The following is a 23,067-nucleotide window of genomic DNA, read 5'->3' on the forward strand; positions in this document are numbered from 1 at the left end:
AAGAGGAATTGGGAGTTGGAGAGATGACTTAGCAGTTAAGAATGAATACTGTTCTTGCAGAGGTGCGGAGTTCAGTTCCCAACATATCAGTCAAGTCACAATTGCCTGTAACCCCAGTTCTAGGACACCTGACACCATTTTCTGGTCTCCATGGGTGCTGCACTCATGGACGTATACCCTCACACAGGCACACATACATATAGATATTTTTTAAAAAAGAGAATCAAATATATGGATAAGTAATTGCAGGCTATGTAGCAACATAATACTGCGATATTTTAAGGAATGCTGTAGCAAGAGAAGAACATGGTTGACTTTGCTTAGGAACACAGAGGATATGGCACTTGAGCACTTGAGAAATGGTAGGGGGCTGAGAATGTCGCTCAACTGGTAAAGTGCCTGTATAGCATTCCGGGAGCCCTAGGCTCAGTCCCTAGGTGCATACCTGTAACTCTAACACTGAGAAGCGTACTTGTATTCATGTTTCTGCCATGGTAGATGCCATGGTGAGTCTGGCAGGATACTCACAAACCTGCCCCCTCAGCATCCTGTATTCCAAAGGCACTAGGGAACAGAAACTGATAGAGGAAATTTAACTTATTTACACATTGGCCAACCCAGGGAGAGGGTTTTCTTCCCATCACGCAAAGATTAGAACATATGTTGATTTAGCTATAAGACAGGTTAACTAGCCCTTTGAGGGATGGAGGCTAAACCCTGGATTGTCTCCCTTATCTCTTCTAGAGACAAGTTTTTATTCAAATTCAGGTGAGGAAATAAATGGGATCTTAAATATCCTCTATTCTTTAAAATGTTTATTTTGGGGCTGGAGAGATGGTTCAGTGGTTAAGGACACTAGCTACTCTTCCAGAGGACCTGGGTTCAATTCTCAGCACCCATATGGCAACTCACAACTGTCTGTAACTCTAGTTCCAGAGGATCCAACACCCTCACACAGAGAGAAATTAGCCTACAAACACCAGCACTGCCCTCAGTGTAGGTGGACACTGCAGGCAGTGTGAGCGGCCCTACATGGGTGTGGGAACTAAATTCGGGTCCTCTGGAAGAGTAGCAGGTGCCTGTAACCACTTAGCTATCTTTCTAGCCCAGAAAAGACTTTTTAAAAATGAAAACTAGGGCCAGCAAAATGGCTCAGTGGCTAAAGGCACTTGCCCACCAAGCCTGATGACCCGTGTTTGGTCCCCAGGACCCACATGGTAGGAAAGAGTCGGCTTCTGCTGTTGTTAACTGGCCACCACACACATGGGTGCACACACACAAACAAATAAAATGTGAAAAAGTAAATTCACCATTCTTCGGCAAGAATCGTTAGACAATATCATAATTCTGCAATGAGTTTATAGATAGTAAAAACAGCCATCAACAGTAAAAACACGAACAAAGGCACATCTTCGACAGCCTAATGAATACCCAGTGGATATTTGTGCAAGCTTTATGACATATCTACAAAATGAGAAGAAACCAAAACGGTTTTTTAAAGTGTCCGCAGGTTTTTGGTGGTGGCGGTTTCAGCACGGGAAGGATTCCTGCTCTCCTGGGTCCTGGTGATAATGAAATGGCCAGGACCCCGGGACCCACTGCCATGGTGTGGTTTGTAACCGTAATTAGAGTATTTATGAGGACCAGAGAGGGCAAGTTCTTATGAATCCTCACTCTGCGGGGTCAGGGCTACATACACGCAGAGAACGGAAGCAAGAGAAGTGTGGGCTCCTCTTGGTCTGAAGGGATGGATGAGTTACAAAACCCCAGTGGACACTTGGAACTGCACTTAATACTGAACTCTGAAATATGTTCTTTCCTATACATGTGTACCAGTGATGGAGTTTGATTTATGACTAGGCACAGTAAGTGATTAACATGCTATCCAGTGATAAAATAGAATTATGATAATAATTATGATGCCTTATTATGATAACGATCTCTTTTGAAAGACTTGAGACAAATATTACTGTTTTCAGAGTACATTTGACCACATGTAACTGAAACCATTGTAAACAGAACGGTGGATAAGGATGGATGACTGTCCAAGTGGGCGTTGCCTCTCCACTGTGGCTCTGATCCTTATGCCTGCCACTCAGTGAGCATTTGATGAATGAATCAGATACGCGAGATTATGGCTAATAACGAACTATGAGTCCTGTATCTTGTGCCATGTACGCTATGATTGCCCTCCCCACAACAATGCACACCATGCTGTCCCCTTCCTGTCCTGATGCTTAGCTTAGGATTCTAAAATGAAGGCAGTTACACACCTGCATTCATGCACATATATTAACACACCATCCGTGTGTTTCAACCCTCTCTGCACCATTCCATCTATTTTACTTTGGAACTTCATGGCTAGATTTTTGAGTCTAAACTTCAGCTGCATGTTGCCCTGCCCAAAGGTGAAGAGCCATAGTGGGTCTGTTTGCTTTGCAAAAATGCGGAAACTGAGTTTGATTTCCAGAACCCACATAAACAAACAAACAAAAACCAGCTGTGGTGATGGACACCTGTAATTCCAGAGTCAAGGAGACAGAGACAGGTAGATAGTGCCTAAGGAACCACACTCAGGATGGTCCTCTGGCTTCCGCATGCACAAACATGTACCTGTGCCGCCCCCACATCTGTACCTACCCCCACCAAAGTGCCCCGATTCAGTAGGTCACAGTGACAGCTGCATCCAAGTTGGGGGAGCCCTTTGTGCCCCCCAGATTCCAATGTTCAGAGATGATGAAGGTGGGTAAGCCTGGCCTGCTAGTGAACAAATTGTGGGGGCTGCCTACTGCCTGGGTTTCTCTGCAGACTGACTAAGCCGTGCTAGCTGTCACAGACAATCAGAGGGAGAAGCCTTCCAGGAGTCAGACGGGTCTGGAGGTCACACATCTACCTGTTGTGATATGGAACTTGAGGGCAGAGGCCTGAGATTGCCCTGGGCTCACAGGAGCACGAAGGAATCCAGCAACCTAGTTTTGAGGCTGCACAAGTCCCACCAGTGTGGGAATAACTTGTTGGGGGCCTGAGATGGAGAACTGCATGGTGTGACCTGTGCTGGGGTCGGCAGAGGATGCTCTGGGCCTGGGGTGGAGAGATACTGTGTTCTCTAAATTCCCTGCTGGCTTCACACGGTGCCTCAGAGCCTGGGTCCCTCCTCCTGGTGTTACATCTTGTCCAAAGTCACACAGGCTTCATGGCCTCTCCTCAGAACTCAGCAGAGTTTCCTGCAACTGAAGGAGCAGGGGCCATGTGTTGCCACTGTGCTAGGAATTGGGCTCAAAAGGCCCTTTGGGGGCTTGCAACAGGGCAGTGTGGGAGGGTCTTGGTGGTGACAAACTTCCCCTCCTTCAGGCTGCCCATTCTCCAAGGAGGGACCTTCGCTTTTGTGGCACCCTCTCTGGCCATGCTCTCTCTTCCTGCCTGGAAATGCCCGGAGTGGACTCTCAATGCCAGCCAGGTCAACACCAGCTCTCCTGAATTCATTGAAGAGTGGCAAAAGAGGATCCGAGAGGTAACGGGAGAGGGGCTGCTGGGTTGATTCACTTGCTCATCGTTAGCCCACTCCCTGTAAGAAAGATGTTCTACTTAAGCCACTGACCCAGACAAAACAGACAAGGGGCCCGCCCTCAGGAAGCTGGCAGTCCGTGATGTGTGCGTGCATGCGTGTGTGCGTGCGTGCGTGCGTGCGTACATGATGGGAGGGACAGAGAGAGAAACACTCCAGTAAGAAAATGGAAACAAAACAGGGTGATGGGCGGGAGAGGATTTGGAGTTGCCTGGATGGAGAGCATGGAGACAGAACATAGGTCTTCTTGAGAACACTCTTACATGCTCCAAGGAGGCAGCATTCAAGAGACATTCATATTTTCTTTAATGCGTCGACTATTTATTTTTGTGTTTGTGACATGCAGGGATCCCTAAAGCAGGAGTCAGCAAACTGTGAGTCTTGGACCAAAGCCCATCTATGGCCTGATTGATATATATCTTTATAAGTGTTTGCCTGCCGTGCATGTATGCATACCACATGCATGCAGTGACCTTATGGGCCAGAAGAGGGCCTCACATCCCCCGGACTGGAGTTAAAGGTAGTTGTGAGCTACCATGTAGATGCTAGGAACCAAATCTTGGTCTTTTACAAGAGCAGCAAGTACTCCCTAACCATTGAGCCATCTCTCCAGCCTCTGTGGCCCATTCTTCTATTGCCATGGACTAAGAATGACTTTTCTATTTCAAAAAGGTTGTTTGGAAAAAAAATATATAAGTCAGAAACCACACATGACACTCACAATCTAAACATTTTCCTTCTTGGCCATTCACAGATAGAGTCTACAGACTCCTACACAGCCCAGGGCCAGGTTCTGGTGGCCCAGGGTCAAGGTGGCCCATCACGTTCCATTTCCCTAACATTGTCCTGAGGAGTCTCAGCACAGTGAGCCCCAAAGCCAGGACTGCCACATTATTAGATCCTTCCAATGACCAAGGTTTCCCAGAGTGTTGACTAACAGAGAAAGCTCTTTCGTGCCAACCTCTTTGCTTCACTTGATGAGTGCCTGGTTGTCTTGCTCACTCTTGAGATGGAGTGGATCCCTGTGTCTACTGAACATCTGTCTCATTTGCGGAAGCCAAAGATGCTTAGCGGGCTGACCGGGCAGCACAGGTCCAGCCACAGAGGAGAGCAACCGCAGGAATGCTGACACACTAAGACTGAAGGAACTGTCAAGGAAAAGTGAACTGATTCTGTTTCTAAAGAGATGGGTGCAGAAAAAGAAAATAGAGAGCCGTGGGAGCGGGTGTTCAAACACGTGAGCCTGTACGGTTTTTTCACATGTGAAACTCAACAGCCATATATTCATTCACTTTGAGAAAGTTAACAGTAACTCTGTAAGAATACATTTAGGGCTAGCCAGGCGGTGGTGGTGCACGCCTTTAATCCCAGCACTCGGGAGGCAGAGGCAGGCGGATCTTTGTGAGTTCGAGGCCAGCCTGGTCTCCAAAGCGAGTTCCAGGAAAGGCGCAAAGCTACACAGAGAAACCCTGTCTCGAAAAACAAAAAAAACAAAAAAAACAACAAAAAAAAAAAAGAAGAATACATTTAGGGGACTGAGATGCATCTCAGTTGGTAGAGTGTTCGCTTTAGCATGTACGAACCCCTGGGTGTGATCCTCCGTGCCCGTAAACCAGAGATAATGCCAACACCCTGGTGGTCGGGGCAGAGAATCAGAAATTCAGTCATCTTTAGCTACATAGTGAGTTCAAGGCTAGCCTAGACCCCATGAGATCCTGTCTCAAAATAAAATACAATATTTTAAAGAGAAGAGATACCATCATCCTGTTAAAGCAAAAAAGGAGAGACAGACTCATGCAGTCCACTAGATCAGGCAGCACAGAGCCAAATCCGACCTGTTAATGAATCGCTCAACAGCCCACAAGCTAAGAATGGTTTTTTACGTTTTAAGTGCTAATTTTTAGAAACATAGAAAGAAGGATAAAATACCCTGGCACATCGAAATTATTCGAAACTCCATTGTCACTGCCTGGAAATGAAGTTCTGATGGAACACGGCTTGCCTGGAAACACTGCCACACTGCCCTAGGGCCACAGAGCCTAAAATACTGTAACTGGAAGTTTGTGGGAAAAGGTGCCGAGCACTTGCCGCAGAGAGTGAAAGACAGAAAAACAGAGAAGCAGGATGCTGAGTGCCCTGCTGTTCTTGTGAGGAGTCTTCCTCCCCATTGCGACTCGAATCCACAAGGAATTGTGAAAGCTATGTCCCGAAAGAGGCAGTTACATGAAAATGTCAGCTCCCGTCCCTTACGTTCCTTTGGGTCCCGTTTGGCCTCTGCACTACCTGAGAAAGCACTGCAGGTGTAATCGGGTCGGCCCATGGGCTGCTGTAGCCAGCCCTGTGGGGTAGCCTGGTCTCCACTGAGGCCCACACTTTCCTTCAGTTGCAGGGCGCTGTCATGGTGGCCTCCTGTGTCCAGATGCTGGTGGGTTTCTCCGGTCTCATTGGCTTTCTCATGCGCTACATCGGTCCCTTGACCATCGCCCCAACCATTTCTCTGGTGGCCCTGCCTCTCTTTGAATCTGCCGGCAATGACGCCGGGATCCACTGGGGGATTTCTGCTCTGTAAGTATTCTCTGAGAAAGGGAGGCCATCTCAGTCCTGTTTGGTAGAAGGTTACCCACGAAATTCTTTTGGAATCCAGGATATTGGCTTATAAATACTTCCATGGGCATTGTCATATCTTTTTTAAAAATTTATTTATTTATCTATTTAATGTACACTAGTGTTTTGCCTGCATGTATGTCTATGTGAAGGTGTCCGGTCCCCTGGAACAGGAGTTACAGACGGTTGTGAGCCACCACGTGGATGCTGGGAATTGAACTTGAGTCCTCTGAAAGATCAGCCATCTCTCCAGCCTCACATTGTCTTATCTTAAAAAGTGTAACAGTTGATCCTTAGAATCTATTACACTGTTCGATACTTTAACCTTATTGATTCTCATAGAAACCAGTTTATCACAGCAGTGTATAAGAACAGGTAGTGTTTATGAAGACTTGACTCTGCTGGTCCCTTGCCAGCTAGGGTTTCATTGAGCTGAGGAGGGTACAAAGGATGGCCCCAGCTTACAAGGGTGTTTATAGTCTGTGAGAAGACAGAGCCAATAACCTGCAGTACTGGGGGACAGCCGCGAGTCAGAGGGTGCTGTGTGTGTGTGTGCAGGGCTGGGGTGTTTGTGGGGGGCTGTGACAGTCCAGGAGGCTTTTACACGGGAGCTTAGGGGTGGCGTTCTCATTCTCTGTGCCCCCCAGTGCTCTGAGAGACATGTGAGGGGCATCAGATGTGCAGAACTGCCTGGGAGATATCTCAGACTCCGGCCTCGGTGGCTCTCATGGCTGGCTTGATCAGCTACCAGCTGATCATTTCTCTCCCACTCCCACTCCCAGAAGTGACAGTCCCCTCCTCCTCCTCCTCCTCCTCCTCCTCCTCCTCCTCCTCCTCCTCCTCCTCCTCCTCCTCCTCCTCCTCCGCCATTTCCCCTCAGCCAGCAGCGTCTCCCAGTGGGGCTTGACTCCTCCTCAGGGATGGCAGGACTCTGCCTGTGCTTCCTACAGGGACCAGCGAAGCCACGGGTGCCACTGGAACATGATGTCTCAGCTTCCTGGCCCACTCCCGGAGCCTGGAAAGGGTACCCCGGCTCCACCAGGACGAAGTCAGCCCACCAAGTGGGCGTGGCCATTTGCTTCTGTTTCAGGACCATCTTCCTCATCGTGCTGTTTTCTCAGTACCTCAAAAACGTCGTGGTGCCTGTGCCCGTGTACGGAAGAAAGAAGAAGTGTCACATCTCCAAATTCAACCTGTTTCAGGTCTTCCCTGTAAGAACCACCCCTCACCATCTTTTCACTCTCGGTTGGCTGTGCGGCGCCCCCTCGTGGTTGGTGGCATACAGTCTCGGGTTCCTACTCAGCACCTGTACGGAACCGACAGCCTTAGCTCCTGGCTGCCTGCATAGCCAAGAACCGGGCATGACCGCCGCACCTCTCATGATTCACGGGTACCCCCTTTTCCAGAGCCTTCTAGAGAGGTACTTCCACACAAGTTTCTCTCTGACCCCCAGAAGCAACAATCCCCGCTGCACCATTCGGCTTCAGCCAACAGTCTCCCCAGGGGAGCGTCCACTCAGTGTTCTGGGGTCCCAGCGCGTTTCAGGCTCTGCTAGACGAGTGGGTCTAACCCCATGGCACAGATGCAGATAAGACCCTTTTGCCCCAGGCTCTGCCCGGTGCGGACATTTCTGTCCCACTTCGCCCGAGGTCTCTTCCCATAGTGAGTTTTCTGCCTCTCTTGCTAATTTATCCATGGACACAGCAGATTCCTGTTGTCAGCAGCAGCAGGGTCTGTAACCCGGCACACCCCGGTCTCAGAGCATCCCCCACACCCCCACACCCCCACACCCCCACAGAGGGGGGTGGGGCAGGCAGAGTGTGAAGGGCCGCTCTCTCCGGCAGGTGCTGCTGGCCCTCTGCATCTCCTGGCTCTTCTGCTTCGTGCTCACTGTCACCAACACCCTCCCCAAGTCCCCCATGGCATATGGCTACATGGCCCGAACGGACACCAAAGGCAGCGTGCTGAGCCAGGCCCCTTGGTTTCGCTTCCCTTATCCAGGTGAGGAGAAATGGGTGGTCTTCTTGTTTGGGACACGTGCTTCCTGGGACTGTCTGTGGGATTCGGGGCGCTGGATGGGGGGTTGAAAAAGGTTGGGGAGGGACTGCAAGGGCAGATGGGCTCCAGCGAGACTCCTACGAGGAGAGGAGGAGGAGGAGGAGGAGGAGGAGGAGGAGGAGGAGGAGGAGGGAGATTCCAGGTTGTTGTGAGGTGTGCACGTGTGTTAATGGGGACTGAGTCCAGGCTTCATGCTTGCTCCAAAATTGCTGTAGGGCCTCAGCCCTCTTTTTTACTTTTTCTTTGAAACAGTAAAGTTGCTTAGGCTGACCTTGAACTCACTCAGAAGGATGGGAGAGCCTTAAACTTGTGATTCCCCTGCCTCAACCACCTGAGAAGCTGGGAATTCAGACACTAAGCCCAGGTTGTTCTGAAAAGCCCTTGGGAACAGTAGGCCTTATTCCGGGAGCTTCCTCAGAGCCAGCCTAAGCCCCTCACCCTCCTCCATGTTACCCAGAAGCCCTGGCCTTGAGGTATGTGAGGGCGGATGAGAGAGAGGCCCAACTTTCAGGCACATCTGTGGATCTCCTGATAGTTTCAGTGGACCTCAAGTTAGAATATTTTGGGGGAGATCAGAGCTTCCTTTAGACCACTTCTGGTCTCCCCTTAAAGTATATAAAAGTAGCCAGGGCTGAAGGATGGCCTGTCTGGATCATGGATTGTAGATATAACGATGTCTCTCTAGTGGAGTTTTAGCTCCCTACGGCTCCAAGGCTCTCTTTGAAGGAAGCACCATTGCTACCTTTCTGTGCGCTATGATCGCCAAGTCTGGACATCTGCTCCACCTCAGGGTGGAAGGGAGGGCAGGAGCTGCTGAAGCTCTGGCAATTGAGAGCTTCCCAGGCTTGAAATGACTTGGGGTCTAGCAGCTTCCTCTGCCCAGACATTCCCCTTGGGTTACCTCTGCAGGACAGTGGGGCCTCCCCACCATCAGCCTGGCTGGAGTCTTTGGGATCATTGCTGGAGTGATCTCCTCCATGGTGGAGTCGGTGGGCGATTACCATGCCTGTGCTCGGCTGGTCGGGGCCCCGCCCCCTCCGAAGCATGCCATCAACCGTGGCATTGGCATCGAGGGCCTTGGCTGCCTGCTGGCAGGGGCCTGGGGGACCGGGAATGGTACCACCTCCTACAGCGAGAACGTCGGGGCACTGGGCATCACCAGGGTAAGGCTGCTGATGGAGGCTCCTGGGGCGGGGCTGGGTCCCTGCAAATTAGTTCCCTGTTGTGGCTGTGACTGGTTTTAGACAAGTATCACCCTGCTGATCTGGCAGTCAGAAATGAGATGGGACCGCACGCAGGTGTGGACAGGGAAATACTCCTCTTGGGAGGCCTTTTCTACAGGCTGCCCTGTCCATCGTCTGTGGCCCTTTCTCCCATCTTCCCCTGTCACGGATGTGAAACGTTGTCTGCTGACAAAGACTCATGAAGTTACGCTGGACCCCCAGTGTGATCCAGGAGGCCCTCCCTAGCTCACCGCCCCCGACTCAGGCACCTCTGCAAAGTACCTTTGCCAAGCATGGCAAGGTTACACACTCACGGCCTAGGGGCCCAGGATGCGGCTGTCTCTGTGGGGGTCATGATATCAATGTCAACACTTGGCCTTCTGTGGTGGACACCCATTGCCTTTAGCCCAGCCCTGAATAATCAGCTGCCCCTAGCCAGACCCTGCTCAGGTCCCCAGGGCCCCTGACGCCCAGAGACCTCTGAAACACACATACGCTCCGTTTTTCTGCAGCCCCTGTCCTAGTGAACCCACTCTGCCCCCCATGTCGTCTCTAACTGCTCGCTGTCCTTGAACTGTCCGCTGGGTTCTGTTTTCTCCCCTTTGCTCCCTCCCCGGTGGGTGCCGCAGACTGACTGTCCTCTACACAGCAGGACCTCAGCATTCTCTCTTCCCAGGATCGTGCTCATCTCTACTCCCTCCATGACTTGTCTGTCTGGTTTCTAGAACCCAATTTTCACTAATCTCTGCCTAATGTCTCTTCAAGTACCAGCCCCCTTCCTGCTAGGGAGCCCAGGAAGGAATCCTCAGGATGGTGTTTCTAAATGGTGTTGAAACAGTAGCATTGTGCTGCCCGCACAGTGTATCTTTGCAGCGGGTTTTGTGAGCTCGGGAAATTATAAGGTCCTCTCCCTGCAGTGTCCCAACTTGCATTATCTATGGCTCCCTCGGTGGCTCCAGGGTGCAGCCTGGAGGCACTGTCCCTTCGATCTGAAACCCTCTGCCACTGCTGGAGCTGAAATCCCCCACCAAATCCCCACCCAAGTCACCTCCACAGCAGCTCCTGGCTCTCTGGACACTGGAGCCTTTGATGCTTTCCCAAGGCTTTCAGGGCCCTTGTCCAAGGCGGTGAGTACACTAGAAATGTAGCTGTCTAAGTTCAGCAAACGGTTTCCTTCCCGTTAAAGGAAACAAGTCCCCTGAAGAACAGAAAATTACATTCCGTACACAAAACAAATTTCTGTGGGCATAGTCTCTGAGCTGAGGCCTTTTAGGGGAGATGAAAAGAGCAGGAAGTAAAGACCTACAGGCACAGAGCAAGCTATGACTCAAGGGGGAAGTTAGATTAACCCTGAGAGAGAGGTGCAAAGGCCACTTGGTTTTTAATGGGCTCACACTCCCTCTTGTGGCCTTTTCAGGTATTGCAACAATTGGTTCGTGTGTGTGTGTGTGTGTGTGTGTGTGTGTGTGTGTGTGTGTGTGTGTGTGTGTGTGTGTGTGTGTGTATGTGTGTGTGTGTTGGGATATCAGGCCGAAGGCCACAGAACTCCTGTCACTTTTCTTGGTTGCCATAGCTACCTGCTTACATGTCAGTGCTGAGGCCAAAGGAGACCCAGGTTTCCATGGTGATGGGCTTGGGGATGACACCCCCACCCCCATGCCATGAGACCTTTGTTACCACAGGCTGGACCTGAAGACCCACCTGTTGTACCTGCAGTCCCACACAGACAACTGCTCAGGTGGTAACAGAACAAAGCACTTCTGAGGACTCAGTCTAGAAAGCAAAGAATAAGGAAGTTTGTAATCTGTTCATTAGTTGCGTATTAGTGGACTTTAGTTGATGCTAAAGTATCTTTTAAAAATAGTTTCTGACTGTGGGAAAAGCACAAAACAGAAACTCACCCATCCTAACTATTCGGTAGCTTAGTTTAGTATATTCACATGGTTACACACCAGAACTAAAACCTCTCCCATCTCACACAAATGGGACTGTGTGGTGGTACCCTTTAAAAAATTAGACAGAGAGGAAGAGGGAGAGAGAGGGAGGGAGAGAGAGAGAGGGAGAGGAACAGAGAGAGAGAGAGTCTGTGTGTGTGTCTATGTGCTTCTGTGTGTGTTCGTGTTTGTGTGTGTCTATGTGCCTGTGTGTGTTTGTCTATGTGCCTCTGTGTGTCTATGTGTCTTTGTGTGTGTCTGTGTGCTTGTGTGTGTTTGTCTATGTGCTTCTGTGTATGTGTGCATGTATCTGTGTGCCTGTGTGTATATTCTGAAGCATGTTCCATTGCAAAAATCAGCCCTCTATTGAAATGAACTAGAGCAGTGGTTCTCAACCTGTGGGTCACAACCCCTCTAGGAGATTGAATGACCTTTTCACGGGGCTCTCCTAAAAGCATCAGTAAACACAGACATTTACACTATGATTCAGAACAGTAGCAAAATTACAGTTATGAAGTAGCAACAAAAATAATTTACAGTTGGGGGTCACCACAGCATGAAGAACTGTATTAAAGGGTCGCAGCATTAGGAAGGCTGAGAACCACTGAACTAGGGGAGTCTCTTTTAAGGTTCTGGATCCAAACAGCCAATGATGTGTGAGACAAGTTTTGGATGTTAACTGAACCTCTACACAGGCAAAGGAGAAGTCAAAGTTCACCATGTTCTGTAGCAATCGCTTACTGAGTTATTATAACACATGCCTCTCCTGGAGGAAGCTGTTAGAATATGAATCACATCACGTCACCCCTTTGCTTTAAAACCCTCCAGTGAAGGGAATGAAGCTTTCTCTTGCCTTTATTTCTACTGTATTAAAAGATCTATAACATGAGACTTACCATTATAGCCATTTCTAAACAGTTAGTGTGGTAGTTTTTTAAAACTATTTATATTTTAATTCGTTTATTATACACAATTCCATGCACATATAGTATGCTTTGACATTATTCCCCTCCATTGCTTTGATAATGGATTTCATTATGTAGCTGTAGTCAAAAATTTTCTCCAGTCCCTCCTGGACCCACAGTTCCATAGCTGCTTATAAAATAATCACTCGGAGGCTTAATATTATTTACAAACTGTATGGCCTATGGCAGGCCTCTTTCTAGCTAGCTCTTATATCTTAAATTAACCCATTTCTAGTCATCTATGTTTTGCAGTGTGTTCCATGGCTTACCAGTCTGCTGGCATGTTGCTCCTTGGGCAACAGGCTGGCGTCTCCTCAGACTCTGCCTTTCTCTTTCCTGTCTCTCTCCTTGGATTTCCCACCTGCCTCTAAGCTGCCTTGCCATAGGCCAAAGCAGCTTATTCATTAACCACTGGGAACAACATATGTTCACAGCGTACAGAAAGACATCCCATAGCATGTAGCCTCAAATGTCTGCACCTCCTGCCTCAGTCTCACGAATGCTGGGAACAGTGTGGCCGCAGCACTGGGCATAAGCTCACTGGCCCTGTTGTGCCACCCTTGGCCCTGTCCATCCTTCTCCCCCACCCCGAAGGACCCCCAACTCCTCCTCCAACCCTTTTCTCATGCTCTCTACTCCTTGTTTCTCTTCCCCCCCTTTCCTGCCCCTCCCCCATCCTCTTCTCTGCCCCGCCCTCAGGTCCCCCTCCCCAGTCCCTGGCAACCTTTCCTGCTTCCCATCTCCATGCCTTTGAGGCCCCTGGAGACCTCGTGTGAATGGAGACCTATTGTCTGACTTTTTGTGACTGGCTTGTGTCTCCATAAAATGCTATGACCAAAAGCAACTTCAGGAAGAAGGGGCTTCTTTTAACCTCTGGTCCCAGCGCGATGGAGCCCTCGTGACCAGGAAGGCATGGCATGGAGGCCGGGGCAAGGAACTGGCTGATCACATTTTAACCACTGACAGGAGAGAGGGAGAGAGGGAGGGAGGGGAGGGGAGGAAAAGAGAGAGCAAAGAAGCTGAGGAAGGACACCAAGGCTGTAAACCCTCAAAGCCCACCCTGTATCCGGAGATCCTCCAGCTCCTAAGTGCTCCATAACCTCCCCAGAGGGCACGACCAGCAGGGAAGCAAGTGTTTAAAGTGTGACCCTCTGGGGACAGTTTTCACTTAGAGCACCACGAGGCTCAGCAGGTGTCAGAGGTACTGTCTTTGGGGACCGAATGATACCTCACTGTGCGGCTGTGCCACATTTTGTTTCTGCCCCGCCCCCGCCCCCAGGGCCCTGAAGGATGGAGCCCATCCTTTGCTCTGGGTTCCCACCACTGTCCCGGGCACTGCGGCCCAGGCACACTGGTTTTCCTTGTGCTTCCAAACGACCCAGGCTTTTCCCACCACAGAGTTCACGTATGCCACCAAACCTTTGCGTTCATGGCGCTCTCTCTTCCCTTCTTTTCTTGTATATTGGGTGACTTGTCCCCGCTGGCCAGACTGGCCAGCCCCCAGAGAGCCTCCCCCAGTGGCCACTGTCCTGTGACTCTTCAGAACACACCGTGGGCTGCTGTGAGGCGTTTCCTGTTCCCTTCGTGAGATTTCCTCTTTGTCACGTGCCTCTCCTGCGGGGAGCAGAGACGCCCCACTTATGAAGCACCAGATGGCATGGGAATGGAGTTGGATATTGAGTAAACCCAACACCTAGACAGCTGTGAATGTGCAGTGCTGTGGATAAAACCCGATGCCCTGCCGGGCACTGGAGACCCTGGCGTGGCACAGGGCTCCCGTGTGGCCTTGGGCGCCTCTCTTTAGTTTTCTCTTCTACAGAATGAGAGGTGTGTACAGGTACCCTCTTCCTTTCCTTCCTGCCCCGGCCTTCCGTGACAGTGTCCCTGGTACCAGGTGTCCACATGGTGCTGTGGACAAGGAGGAGGTGTGGATGTTGTAATGAGAGTCACGTCTTTGGAGGAGCAGGTGATGTGGTAGGGAGACAGAGATCTTCCTTCCTAGTGGGCCAAGCATAAGCAACATGCAGAGGGGCCTCTGCTGCAGAAGAGCCTTGTGCCTCTGTCCCCTGCCATTTCCCTTTATTCCACGTGCCCAGCGCATGTTACTCCAAACATCCGCAGGCCTTGTCCTATTGAATTGTGTGCTATCCCTCATTTCGTGTGGTAGCTGTGGAGGCTGACTGACTTTCAGAGAGGTTAGTAATGTACCCAACAGGCGTGAGAGAGGCAGGCCAGAAAGATGAGGGCTGAAGCCAGGACCCGAGTTCCTCCTCCATCTCTGCCTGGGGGGCGGGGGCAGTTTTAGCATACATGGCTTCTGCAGGCTCTCACGACAGCGGTGTGAAGGATGAAGGAGCAGGTTTCCGGGGCGTCTGTCTGGCCTGGTGCCCCTATCCCCTCTCTCTGGGTGTGCAGGTCGGAAGCAGGCTGGTGATTGTCACTGCAGGCTGCGTGCTGCTCCTGATGGGCATGTTTGGGAAGATTGGGGCAGCGTTCGCTACCATCCCTACCCCGGTGATCGGAGGCATGTTCCTTGTCATGTTCGGGGTCATCAGCGCGGTGGGGATCTCCAACCTGCAGGTGAGGCACCTCAGTGAGCAACAGTGCCATCCAGCCTGAGAGGAGCCCCAGGGATGGGCTGCATGGGAGAGGGAGAAGGGAGGGGGGAGGAGAGGGGGAGATGAGGGGGGGAGGGCAAAGGGGGAGGGGGAGGGGGAGGGAGGAGGAGGACAAAGGGGGAGAGGGAGGGAGGGGAGGAGGAGGACAAAGGGGGAGGAGGAGGGAGGGGAGGGGGAGGGCAAAGGGGGAGGAGGAGGGAGGGGAGGGGGAGGGCAAAGGGGGAGGGGGAGGGAGGGGAGGTTGCCTATGGTGCCAGGAGACACACTGAACCCCAAATACAAGAAAGAAACAGTCCCACCTCCCAAACCAGCCACAGTGCGCATGTGTAAAGGCGTCTGTGGGGCCTGCTGAACTCAGGAACCCCTTCTCCCACAGTACGTGGACATGAATTCATCCAGGAACCTCTTCGTGTTTGGCTTCTCCATCTACTGTGGGCTTGCCATCCCCAACTGGGTGAACGAGAACCCTGAGAAGTTGCAGACAGGTGAGTCCTGTCGCCCCTGGACGGTCACTGCTATGGGTGTGAAGCTGGGCGGCCCTTGGTCCCCGTGAACCGCCGCCTTTGTCTCATTCCAGGGGTTCTCCAGCTGGACCAGGTCATCCAGGTGCTCCTGACCACGGGCATGTTTGTCGGTGGATTCCTGGGCTTTGTCTTGGACAACACCATCCCAGGTAAGGCTGCAGCCACCTGAAGCTGGGCCTGTGGGCATCTGGGCCGCGATGGGCTCCTGTTGGGCTGCTCACAGCACCCCAAATCGGCCCTGGGGCTGGAGTCGGGCTAAGACATGGCCTACACTAGTCCGCTTGAGCTGCTGCAGGAAAACATCACAGACCAGGGTGAGCAAAAAGACACATGCTTCTCCCAGGCCCCCAAGCTGGAACTCTGAGGCAGGTTGGTTCCTCATAGGACCTTTCTCTTTGGCTTGCAGAGGGCGTCCTCACATTGCCTTTGCTCTGTGCTGGCATATGCCTGCGGTCTCTCTGGGTGTCACAATCTCCTTTTGTGTAAAGAAGACAGGGCCGGGTGGGATGCGGCTCAGCTGGTAGAGGCTTGTCTAGATGCAGAGCCTTAGCTCCGCCTACACCAGTGTGTAAGTTGTGATGCAGACCTGTAGTCCCAGTGCTGGGGAGGTGGGGACTGGAAAATCGGGAGTTCCAGGTCATCCTCAGCCACACTGTGAGCTCCATGCCAGCCCAGGCAGACTGGAGCCTCTACCCACAGACTCCTTGTAACTTCTCCCTGTGGGAGAATCCTTCTATATGCTGTGAATATGTATTAGTCTCATTGGTTAATAAGAAAGCTGATTGGCCTATAGCAAGGCAGAATAAGGCTAGGTGGGAAAACCAAACTGAAAATGCTGGAGGGGGGTGGGGGAGGGCAGAGCTGAAGAGATGCAAGCCAGCCACCGAGGAAGCAGGATGCTAGAGGACAGGTAAAGCCACGAGCCACATGGCAATGGATAGGTTAATAGAAATGGGTTCATTTAAATGTAAGAGCTAGCTAGCAATAAGCCTGAGCTATTGGCCAAGCAGTTATAATTCATATTCAGCCTCTGAGGGGTTATTTGGGAACTGGCAGTCAGGACAGGAAATATCTGTTTACAACATCTTTACCTCTTTAAACATTATTGGCAAACACTGACACCCCCAAGATTAGGCTGTCCATGTATGACTTTTCAAGGGATACAGGTCAGCCATAGCAGGGCCCTAAAATGAATGATACACCAGACACAATTGGAAAAGGAGAAAGCCTTGGCTCTCTTGAACCTATAATATAATTAATTGGTGGGGGAAAACACACACATATTCACTCATTCATCCATTCATATTTCTAACTATCCACTAAGTATGTAGCAGGTGCCACTCACTGAAAATACAGAGAAGTAAGATACGCCTCAGCCTTCCACAATGCACAGGCTAATAGAGGAGTCACGAAGGAAAACAGACAAGCGAGAGGATGATGGTGAGGCCTGGGATGAGCTGACCCGGGGTGCAGGCACAAAGAGAATAGAGGTCCCATCGCTGTGGCTTCTGGGGAGACATCCACACCCACCTTCCTCTTCTGTGCCTCCCCCAGCCTCTCCTAAGGACTTCTGTGACTGCACCTGCTTCATGCACTCTGTTTCCCACACTGTACTCCCCACCAAACATAAAGTGTGCCCGCAGGCCACAACCACACGTGGACAGGTCTGCTCTTGTGTGCCGAGGGGAGCCCTGAGGTTCCATGGTTGATCCCGAGGCTGGGGACCACATGAGTTGGGGCGCTGAGACTGTCTAACAAGCGGAGGGGATCCATGGTTCCTGCCAAGGCTTGTAAGGGGCAGATGTGGAAGGACAAGCAGGGGGCTGCCTTGACCTCTTTCTGTCTGCTTCTCAGGCACCCTGGAAGAGAGAGGCCTCTTGGCATGGAATCAAATCCAGGAGGAATCTGAGGAAACTTCGAAGGCCTCGAAGATCTATGGCCTTCCCTGGGGGATTGGCACCAAGTTCTGCACATCTTCTTGTACCCGAGCCCTCCCCTTCTGGCCCAGGCTAGACCACCATGGGGATGAAGTGGGAGTGAGCCAGCTCACTCTGGGTCCCCAGACTTCCTCTGGAAAGCACCTGCGGAGTGTAGCAGAAACCAGGATGTGAGGAGAACTGCCTGACCCCCATCTCCTCATGGCCGAACTCTGGCCACCCACCTGCTTGCAGGATGCAAGGATCTCTGTTCACAAATGGGTGCACAAGGGTCCTTCCCAGCACCTCCCACACCTGCGCACTGTGGTGGCCAAGCAGTGTTGATGAAGAGCATGATACGTGGGAGGCTGGCCCCAGGGCATCCTTCTGCTGTCCCTTAGCTCCAGTGTGAGTGTGGGCAGTGAGTCTGAGATTGACACGAACGCCTGCTAGTCCACAATGCTCGGCAGCATTCTGGCAGACCGGGAGCAAGAGCATGGGGTTGAACAGGGGCAGGCTGTTTGCTAAAAGGCAATGGGGCCAGGCAGCCTGTAATCCTCGGCACTCAGAAGGCCGCACAAGAGGATCAGAAGCTCAAAGCCTGTCAGGGTTTGAGTGACTTAAAGGCTAGCTGGCCCAACTTAGCATGATCCTGCCTCAAAATAAAAAGTAAAAAAGCAAGCTGGAGATGTAGCTCTGTGGTTGAGTACTTCTGTAGCATGTGCACAGACCCAGGTTCAAACCTCAGCACTGAGGGGGGGCTGACATGATGGTTTTGGACCCTTCTCCCCAGAGGAAGGGATCTTGTGGTTTTCCAGCTCTCCTTGTGGCTGATTCCTCACTTGGAAAAGTAATAACAAGCATCCCCTTACCCCTAGATCCTTTCCAGCACCTGCCCAGCTTCAGGACTCAGGGCCTGGCCTCAGACATCTAGGTAGAGTTAAGGCTGGACCCATGGCTACATCACACCGCTGCACCCCATTTTCTCACAAGCCTGCCAGTCTCCCGATCTCGATCTCTGCTCCTCAGTCTCCGCTCCAGAAGTGAACAGGGCCTGGACCTCATGGCCGTGGAGAAGTGGACAGCAGACTCCTTTTATGGAGACACAGCCCTCGCATGGAGGAGAGGAATCAGGCTCCCCTGAGCCCGCAGGCTGTGTCTGCCAGAGCAGGATTCAGGCCCTGGGCAGCTGCGTTTAATTGGGGACGCCTTCAGAACCTTCCACTGTTCCCCAGGGGGCATCAGGCTCAGGGCTCCCCATTTTGATAGGCACCAAGTCACGTGAGGCAGAGACAGGATCCATGGGCTCTCCTAACCCCACCTTCCCCACCAGAACCTCTCTGTTGTTCCTACTTTCAAGAGGAAGAAGGGCAGGGGTCCGCTGTGGGGGCGGGGAACATCTGGCTCCAGAGGCCACTTTCTTTTCTTTCCTTCTCCGCTCCCCACCCCACCATTCATTCATCTCTGCTTGGCCGTGGGTGGGAGGGACCGACTCCTGTCAGCGCTTGGTGACAGCCCAGGCTGTGATCAGAACGAGCAGGAAGAGGGTGTGCTGGGAGGGGCAGGTGTGTTGTGAGTTAGCCGAGGAGCTGGAGGGGGCACCAAGGGCGATGTGAGCCGCGGATTCAAACACCACGCCTGCTGCGAGTGCCAGCGTGCCTGTGGAGGGCGCTGTGGAGAGAGCCGATGCTCTCCCTTCCTGCGCTGGCTTTTCTTCTCTCCATTAAATTTCCCAGAGCCCCACTCTGAGTGACCCTGGGATGGGGAAAGATCACCAGGTGGGGAGGTTGGGTCCAGGCGGCTGGGGATGGGGACACAGGAGGATTTCTACAGGAGGAAAAGGCAGTCTGTGGGACTCTAAGGGCAGGGCCCTGAGCTGCAGCTGATGGAGAAGAGGCCTTCGGTGTGTGCATTCACCAACGAGCTAAAATACATGGGCATCTTTACCAGGCGGTGGATTTGGGAAGGCCGTTCTTGCGGACTCTTCTTGGGGTACATGGAACCCATAGCCTGTAGCTTCTAGAACTGCCATTGAGACCTCTTCAGAGAGAAGAGCAGACTCGATCTCCTGAAACAACTGAGTACTTGACCTCACAGTAACAATGGCTGGGGGGGGGGGGAGGAGGGGGGGGGGGAGGATTACCACTACAAATGGCAATTTCCAGACTAGGTTTAGTGGTGCACACCTGTAACCTCAGCACTCGGGAGGTAGAGGCAGGCGGATCTCGGTGAGTTCCAGGCCAGCCTGGCCTACATGGCAAGTTCCAGGCAGCCAGGGCTACATAGTGAGACCCTGTCTTAACAACAGCAGCAAAGTGAACTTTCCAGCTTCAAAGAGATTGAAATGAGGGATGGAGTCCGATACAACTAAACAGGCTTTAAACAGATAGGCCAGAGCCCTTTAACCATGAGACAAGCTCAGCTCAGAACAGAGGACAAGGACCAGCCGGATGCCGGCGAGTAAAGGCGCTTGCTGAGCGGATGAGCGGACTTCCTGCCTCAGGCCCCACACGGTGGAAGGGGAGAGCTGACTTCCCCAAGTCGCCACCACTACCACACACACACACACACACACACACACACACATACACATACACCACAGACACACACAGACACACACACAGACACACACAGACACACACACACACCACAGACAGACAGACAGACAGACACACACACCACAGACACAGACACACAGACACACACACAAACACACACACACACACCACACACACACACACACATACACACCACAGACAGACAAACAGACACACACAAACACACACACACAGAGATAAAATGAAAAATAACAAGCTTTTAAAAGAAAGAAAATGGAAGACGAGCTTTCTTTATTGATTCTCAAGGGAGGGAAGGAAATGGGGAAAGGCCCCAGAACATAGGAGGGTCCTAAGCAGGACTAGAGGCAGAGGGAGGACCAATCAGGAGCCATGAACTCCTCACCTCACAGGGGGGGCCAATCAGGAGCCATGAACTCCTCACCTCACAGAGAGGGCCAATCAGAAGCCATGAACTCCTTACCTCACAGAGAGGGCCAATCAGAAGCCATGAACTCCTCACCCCCCCCAAAGGGAGGGCCAATCAGGAGCCATGAACTCCTCACCCCACAGGGAGGGCCAATCAGAAGCCATGAACTCCTCACCCCCCCCAAAGGGAGGGCCAATCAGGAGCCATGAACTCCTCACCCCACAGGGAGGGCCAATCAGAAGCCATGAACTCCTCACCTCACAGGGAGGGCCAATCAGAAGCCATGAACTCCTCACCTCACAAGGAGGGCCAGTTAGAAGCCATGAACTCCTCACCTCACGGGGGGCCAATCAGGAGCCATGAACTCCTCATCCCACAGGGAGGGCCAATCAGAAGCCATGAACACCTCACTCAGGGAAGGGCCAATCAGGAGCCATGAACTCCTCACCTCACAGGGAGGGCCAATCAGAAGCCACGCCCCTGACCTTTTGCCCTAGCTACAGAGAGAGCCATGAACCCCGCACCTCACATGAGCTCCCCCCTCCCTTTTCTAGCTCTACACAAACCTTCACCCGGTGTTGCTCAGGTCTCTCCTGTTCTGCCGCTGTGTCAGTCAGACAGAGAGGCGAGTTAACTCCTAGTACAGACTCTGTTTTTGCACTGGACTCTGTCTCTTGGTGATGTTTGGGGGCCCAGACTTTGGACACATCACAAGTGTATATTGGATGCTGAGCACATTCTCCCTCATAGCTTCTCTCACCCCCTCCTCTCCTATTAGTTGCCTTTGTTCTTCTAGACAAATTTGCTTTCAGACTTCATGCTGGAGTGTGTGTGTGTGTGTGTGTGTGTGTGTGTGTGTGTGTGTAAGTAATGTTATGTATCTACATAAAATCTAAGAGCAATGTATGAGAGAAAACATCTTTTTGAGACTACCTTAATTCACTTAATCATCTCCATCTTGCATTTTTGAAAAAGATTTATTTATTATGTATATGTATTATGTATACAGTGTTCTGCCTGCATGTATGCCTTTATGCCAGAAGAGGGCACCAGATCTCATTATAGATGGTTGTGAGACACCATGTGGTTGCTGGGAATTGAACTCAAGACCTCTAGAAAAGCAACCAGTGCTTTTAACCTCTGAGCCTTCCACCTTGAATTCCTAATGTTCTTGGTCTGCTCCCTGTTCATCATCGGCTCTTGGCCAAACTTCCTTACTGACCAGAACCAGTCTTCACAGGCTCTTTGTGGCTCACTCACATTGTCACTGGGGAGAATACGCAACTGAGCGTCCTTGGTCTTGGGCTGTGGTCTTAGGTTCATGACCCTGAACTTCACATGTGGGCCCTAAATTGCTTCCCAAGTCAATTCAAGTCTCCCTTCCTCCCTTCTGTCCCCTGCAATGCCCAAATTCTCCACCAATCCCTGAGCAATCCCTAAGGGACCCAGCAGAAGAGGACCGGGGCACATGTCATCTCCTCACCTCCTAGTTTCTGACCTGCATCCTCAGGTGTCCCCCAGAAAGAACCCTGGGCTCTCCCAAGCTGGGGCCCTCTGTGGTGGTATTGTGTTCCCCAAAATATTGTGCACGCTAATAAACTTATCTGGGGTCAGAGAACAGGACAGCTAAAATATTAAATATAGAGGATAGGCAGTGGTAGCACACACCTTTAATCCTAGCATTCCAGAGGCAGAAATCCCTCTGGATCTCTGTGACTTCAAGGCCACATTGGAAACAGCCAGGCATGGTAACTCATGCCTTTAATCTCAGAAAATGAGCCTTTAATCCCAGGGAGTGAGGCAGAAAGCAAAAAGGTACACAAGGCGTGAGGACCAGAAACTAGAAGCATGTGGCTGGTTAAGCTTTTAGGCTTCTAGCAACAGTTCAGCTGAGATCCATTTGGATATGAGGACTCAGAGGCTTCCAGTCTGAGGAAACAGGATCAGCTGAGGAACTGGCAAGGTGAGGTGGCTATGGCTTGTTCTGCTTCTCTGATCTTCCAGCGTTGACCCATACCTGGCCCCAGGTTTGATTTTATTAATAAGACCTTCTAAGATTCATGCTACATCCCTCTTCTGAGCTACAGAGCCCATTCCCTGTTCCCACTCAAAGGTGTTCCTGCAGCAAGACTCCCTCTTGTATCACTAAATTTTCTTTTACTACTTTATGCCAGCATATCTCTCTCTCTCTCTCTCTCTCTCTCTCTCTCTCTCTCTCTCTCTCTCTCTCTCTCTCTCTCCATATATATATGTGTGTGTGTGTGTGTGTGTGTGTGTATGTATGTATATGTATATATATATACATATGTTACTATCCTCTTCTGTTGTGAGCAGTGTCACAAGGTAGGCTTGAAGTAATAGGATCTGCGTCCTGTATCATGCTTTAATAAATACATTGCAAACCCAGGAACCAGGCTCAGCTGCTTGGAGGGGCCCAGGATGCTTCTCTAGCCAGTGAAGAGCAGCTACATCCTCCCGCCCTCCTCTTTCTGTCTCTGTAGCCATTCAAGGCCTGTCCAATCATACCATTCCATTTCTTTCTAAGACTTCCATGTGTTTTCACCAAATAGCCAGCCAGCCTTGGTTTTCCAAGTGTGTCTTCAAAACACAGTCATCAGGAAGCCGGTGCAGGAAAAAATGGGAGTGGACTGTTGAGTTCCTCTATTGGAAAACAC

The 23,067-nt window shown here is 51.3% G+C and overlaps 1 protein-coding gene across 2 annotated transcripts in view; it reads left to right on the forward strand.

The window, feature by feature from the left end:
- Positions 1–18,088, forward strand: part of LOC102919030 (solute carrier family 23 member 1-like) — a 44,400-nt gene extending 26,312 nt beyond the window's left edge. For both annotated transcript variants that reach the window (XM_016008680.3, XM_076566520.1), the window contains exons 4-12: positions 3,352–3,511; positions 5,949–6,130; positions 7,260–7,380; positions 8,014–8,170; positions 9,137–9,390; positions 14,765–14,929; positions 15,344–15,452; positions 15,545–15,640; positions 17,346–18,088. In XM_016008680.3, the coding sequence (XP_015864166.2) occupies positions 3,352–3,511; positions 5,949–6,130; positions 7,260–7,380; positions 8,014–8,170; positions 9,137–9,390; positions 14,765–14,929; positions 15,344–15,452; positions 15,545–15,640; positions 17,346–17,602 (1,501 nt within the window). In that variant the 3' untranslated portion in view covers positions 17,603–18,088. The remainder of the gene's footprint in view (positions 1–3,351; positions 3,512–5,948; positions 6,131–7,259; positions 7,381–8,013; positions 8,171–9,136; positions 9,391–14,764; positions 14,930–15,343; positions 15,453–15,544; positions 15,641–17,345) is intronic.
- The last annotated feature ends 4,979 nt before the right edge of the window (positions 18,089–23,067 follow it).

The sequence above is a fragment of the Peromyscus maniculatus genome, chromosome 3 (assembly GCF_049852395.1).
Source record: "Peromyscus maniculatus bairdii isolate BWxNUB_F1_BW_parent chromosome 3, HU_Pman_BW_mat_3.1, whole genome shotgun sequence".
NCBI lineage: Eukaryota > Metazoa > Chordata > Mammalia > Rodentia > Cricetidae > Peromyscus > Peromyscus maniculatus.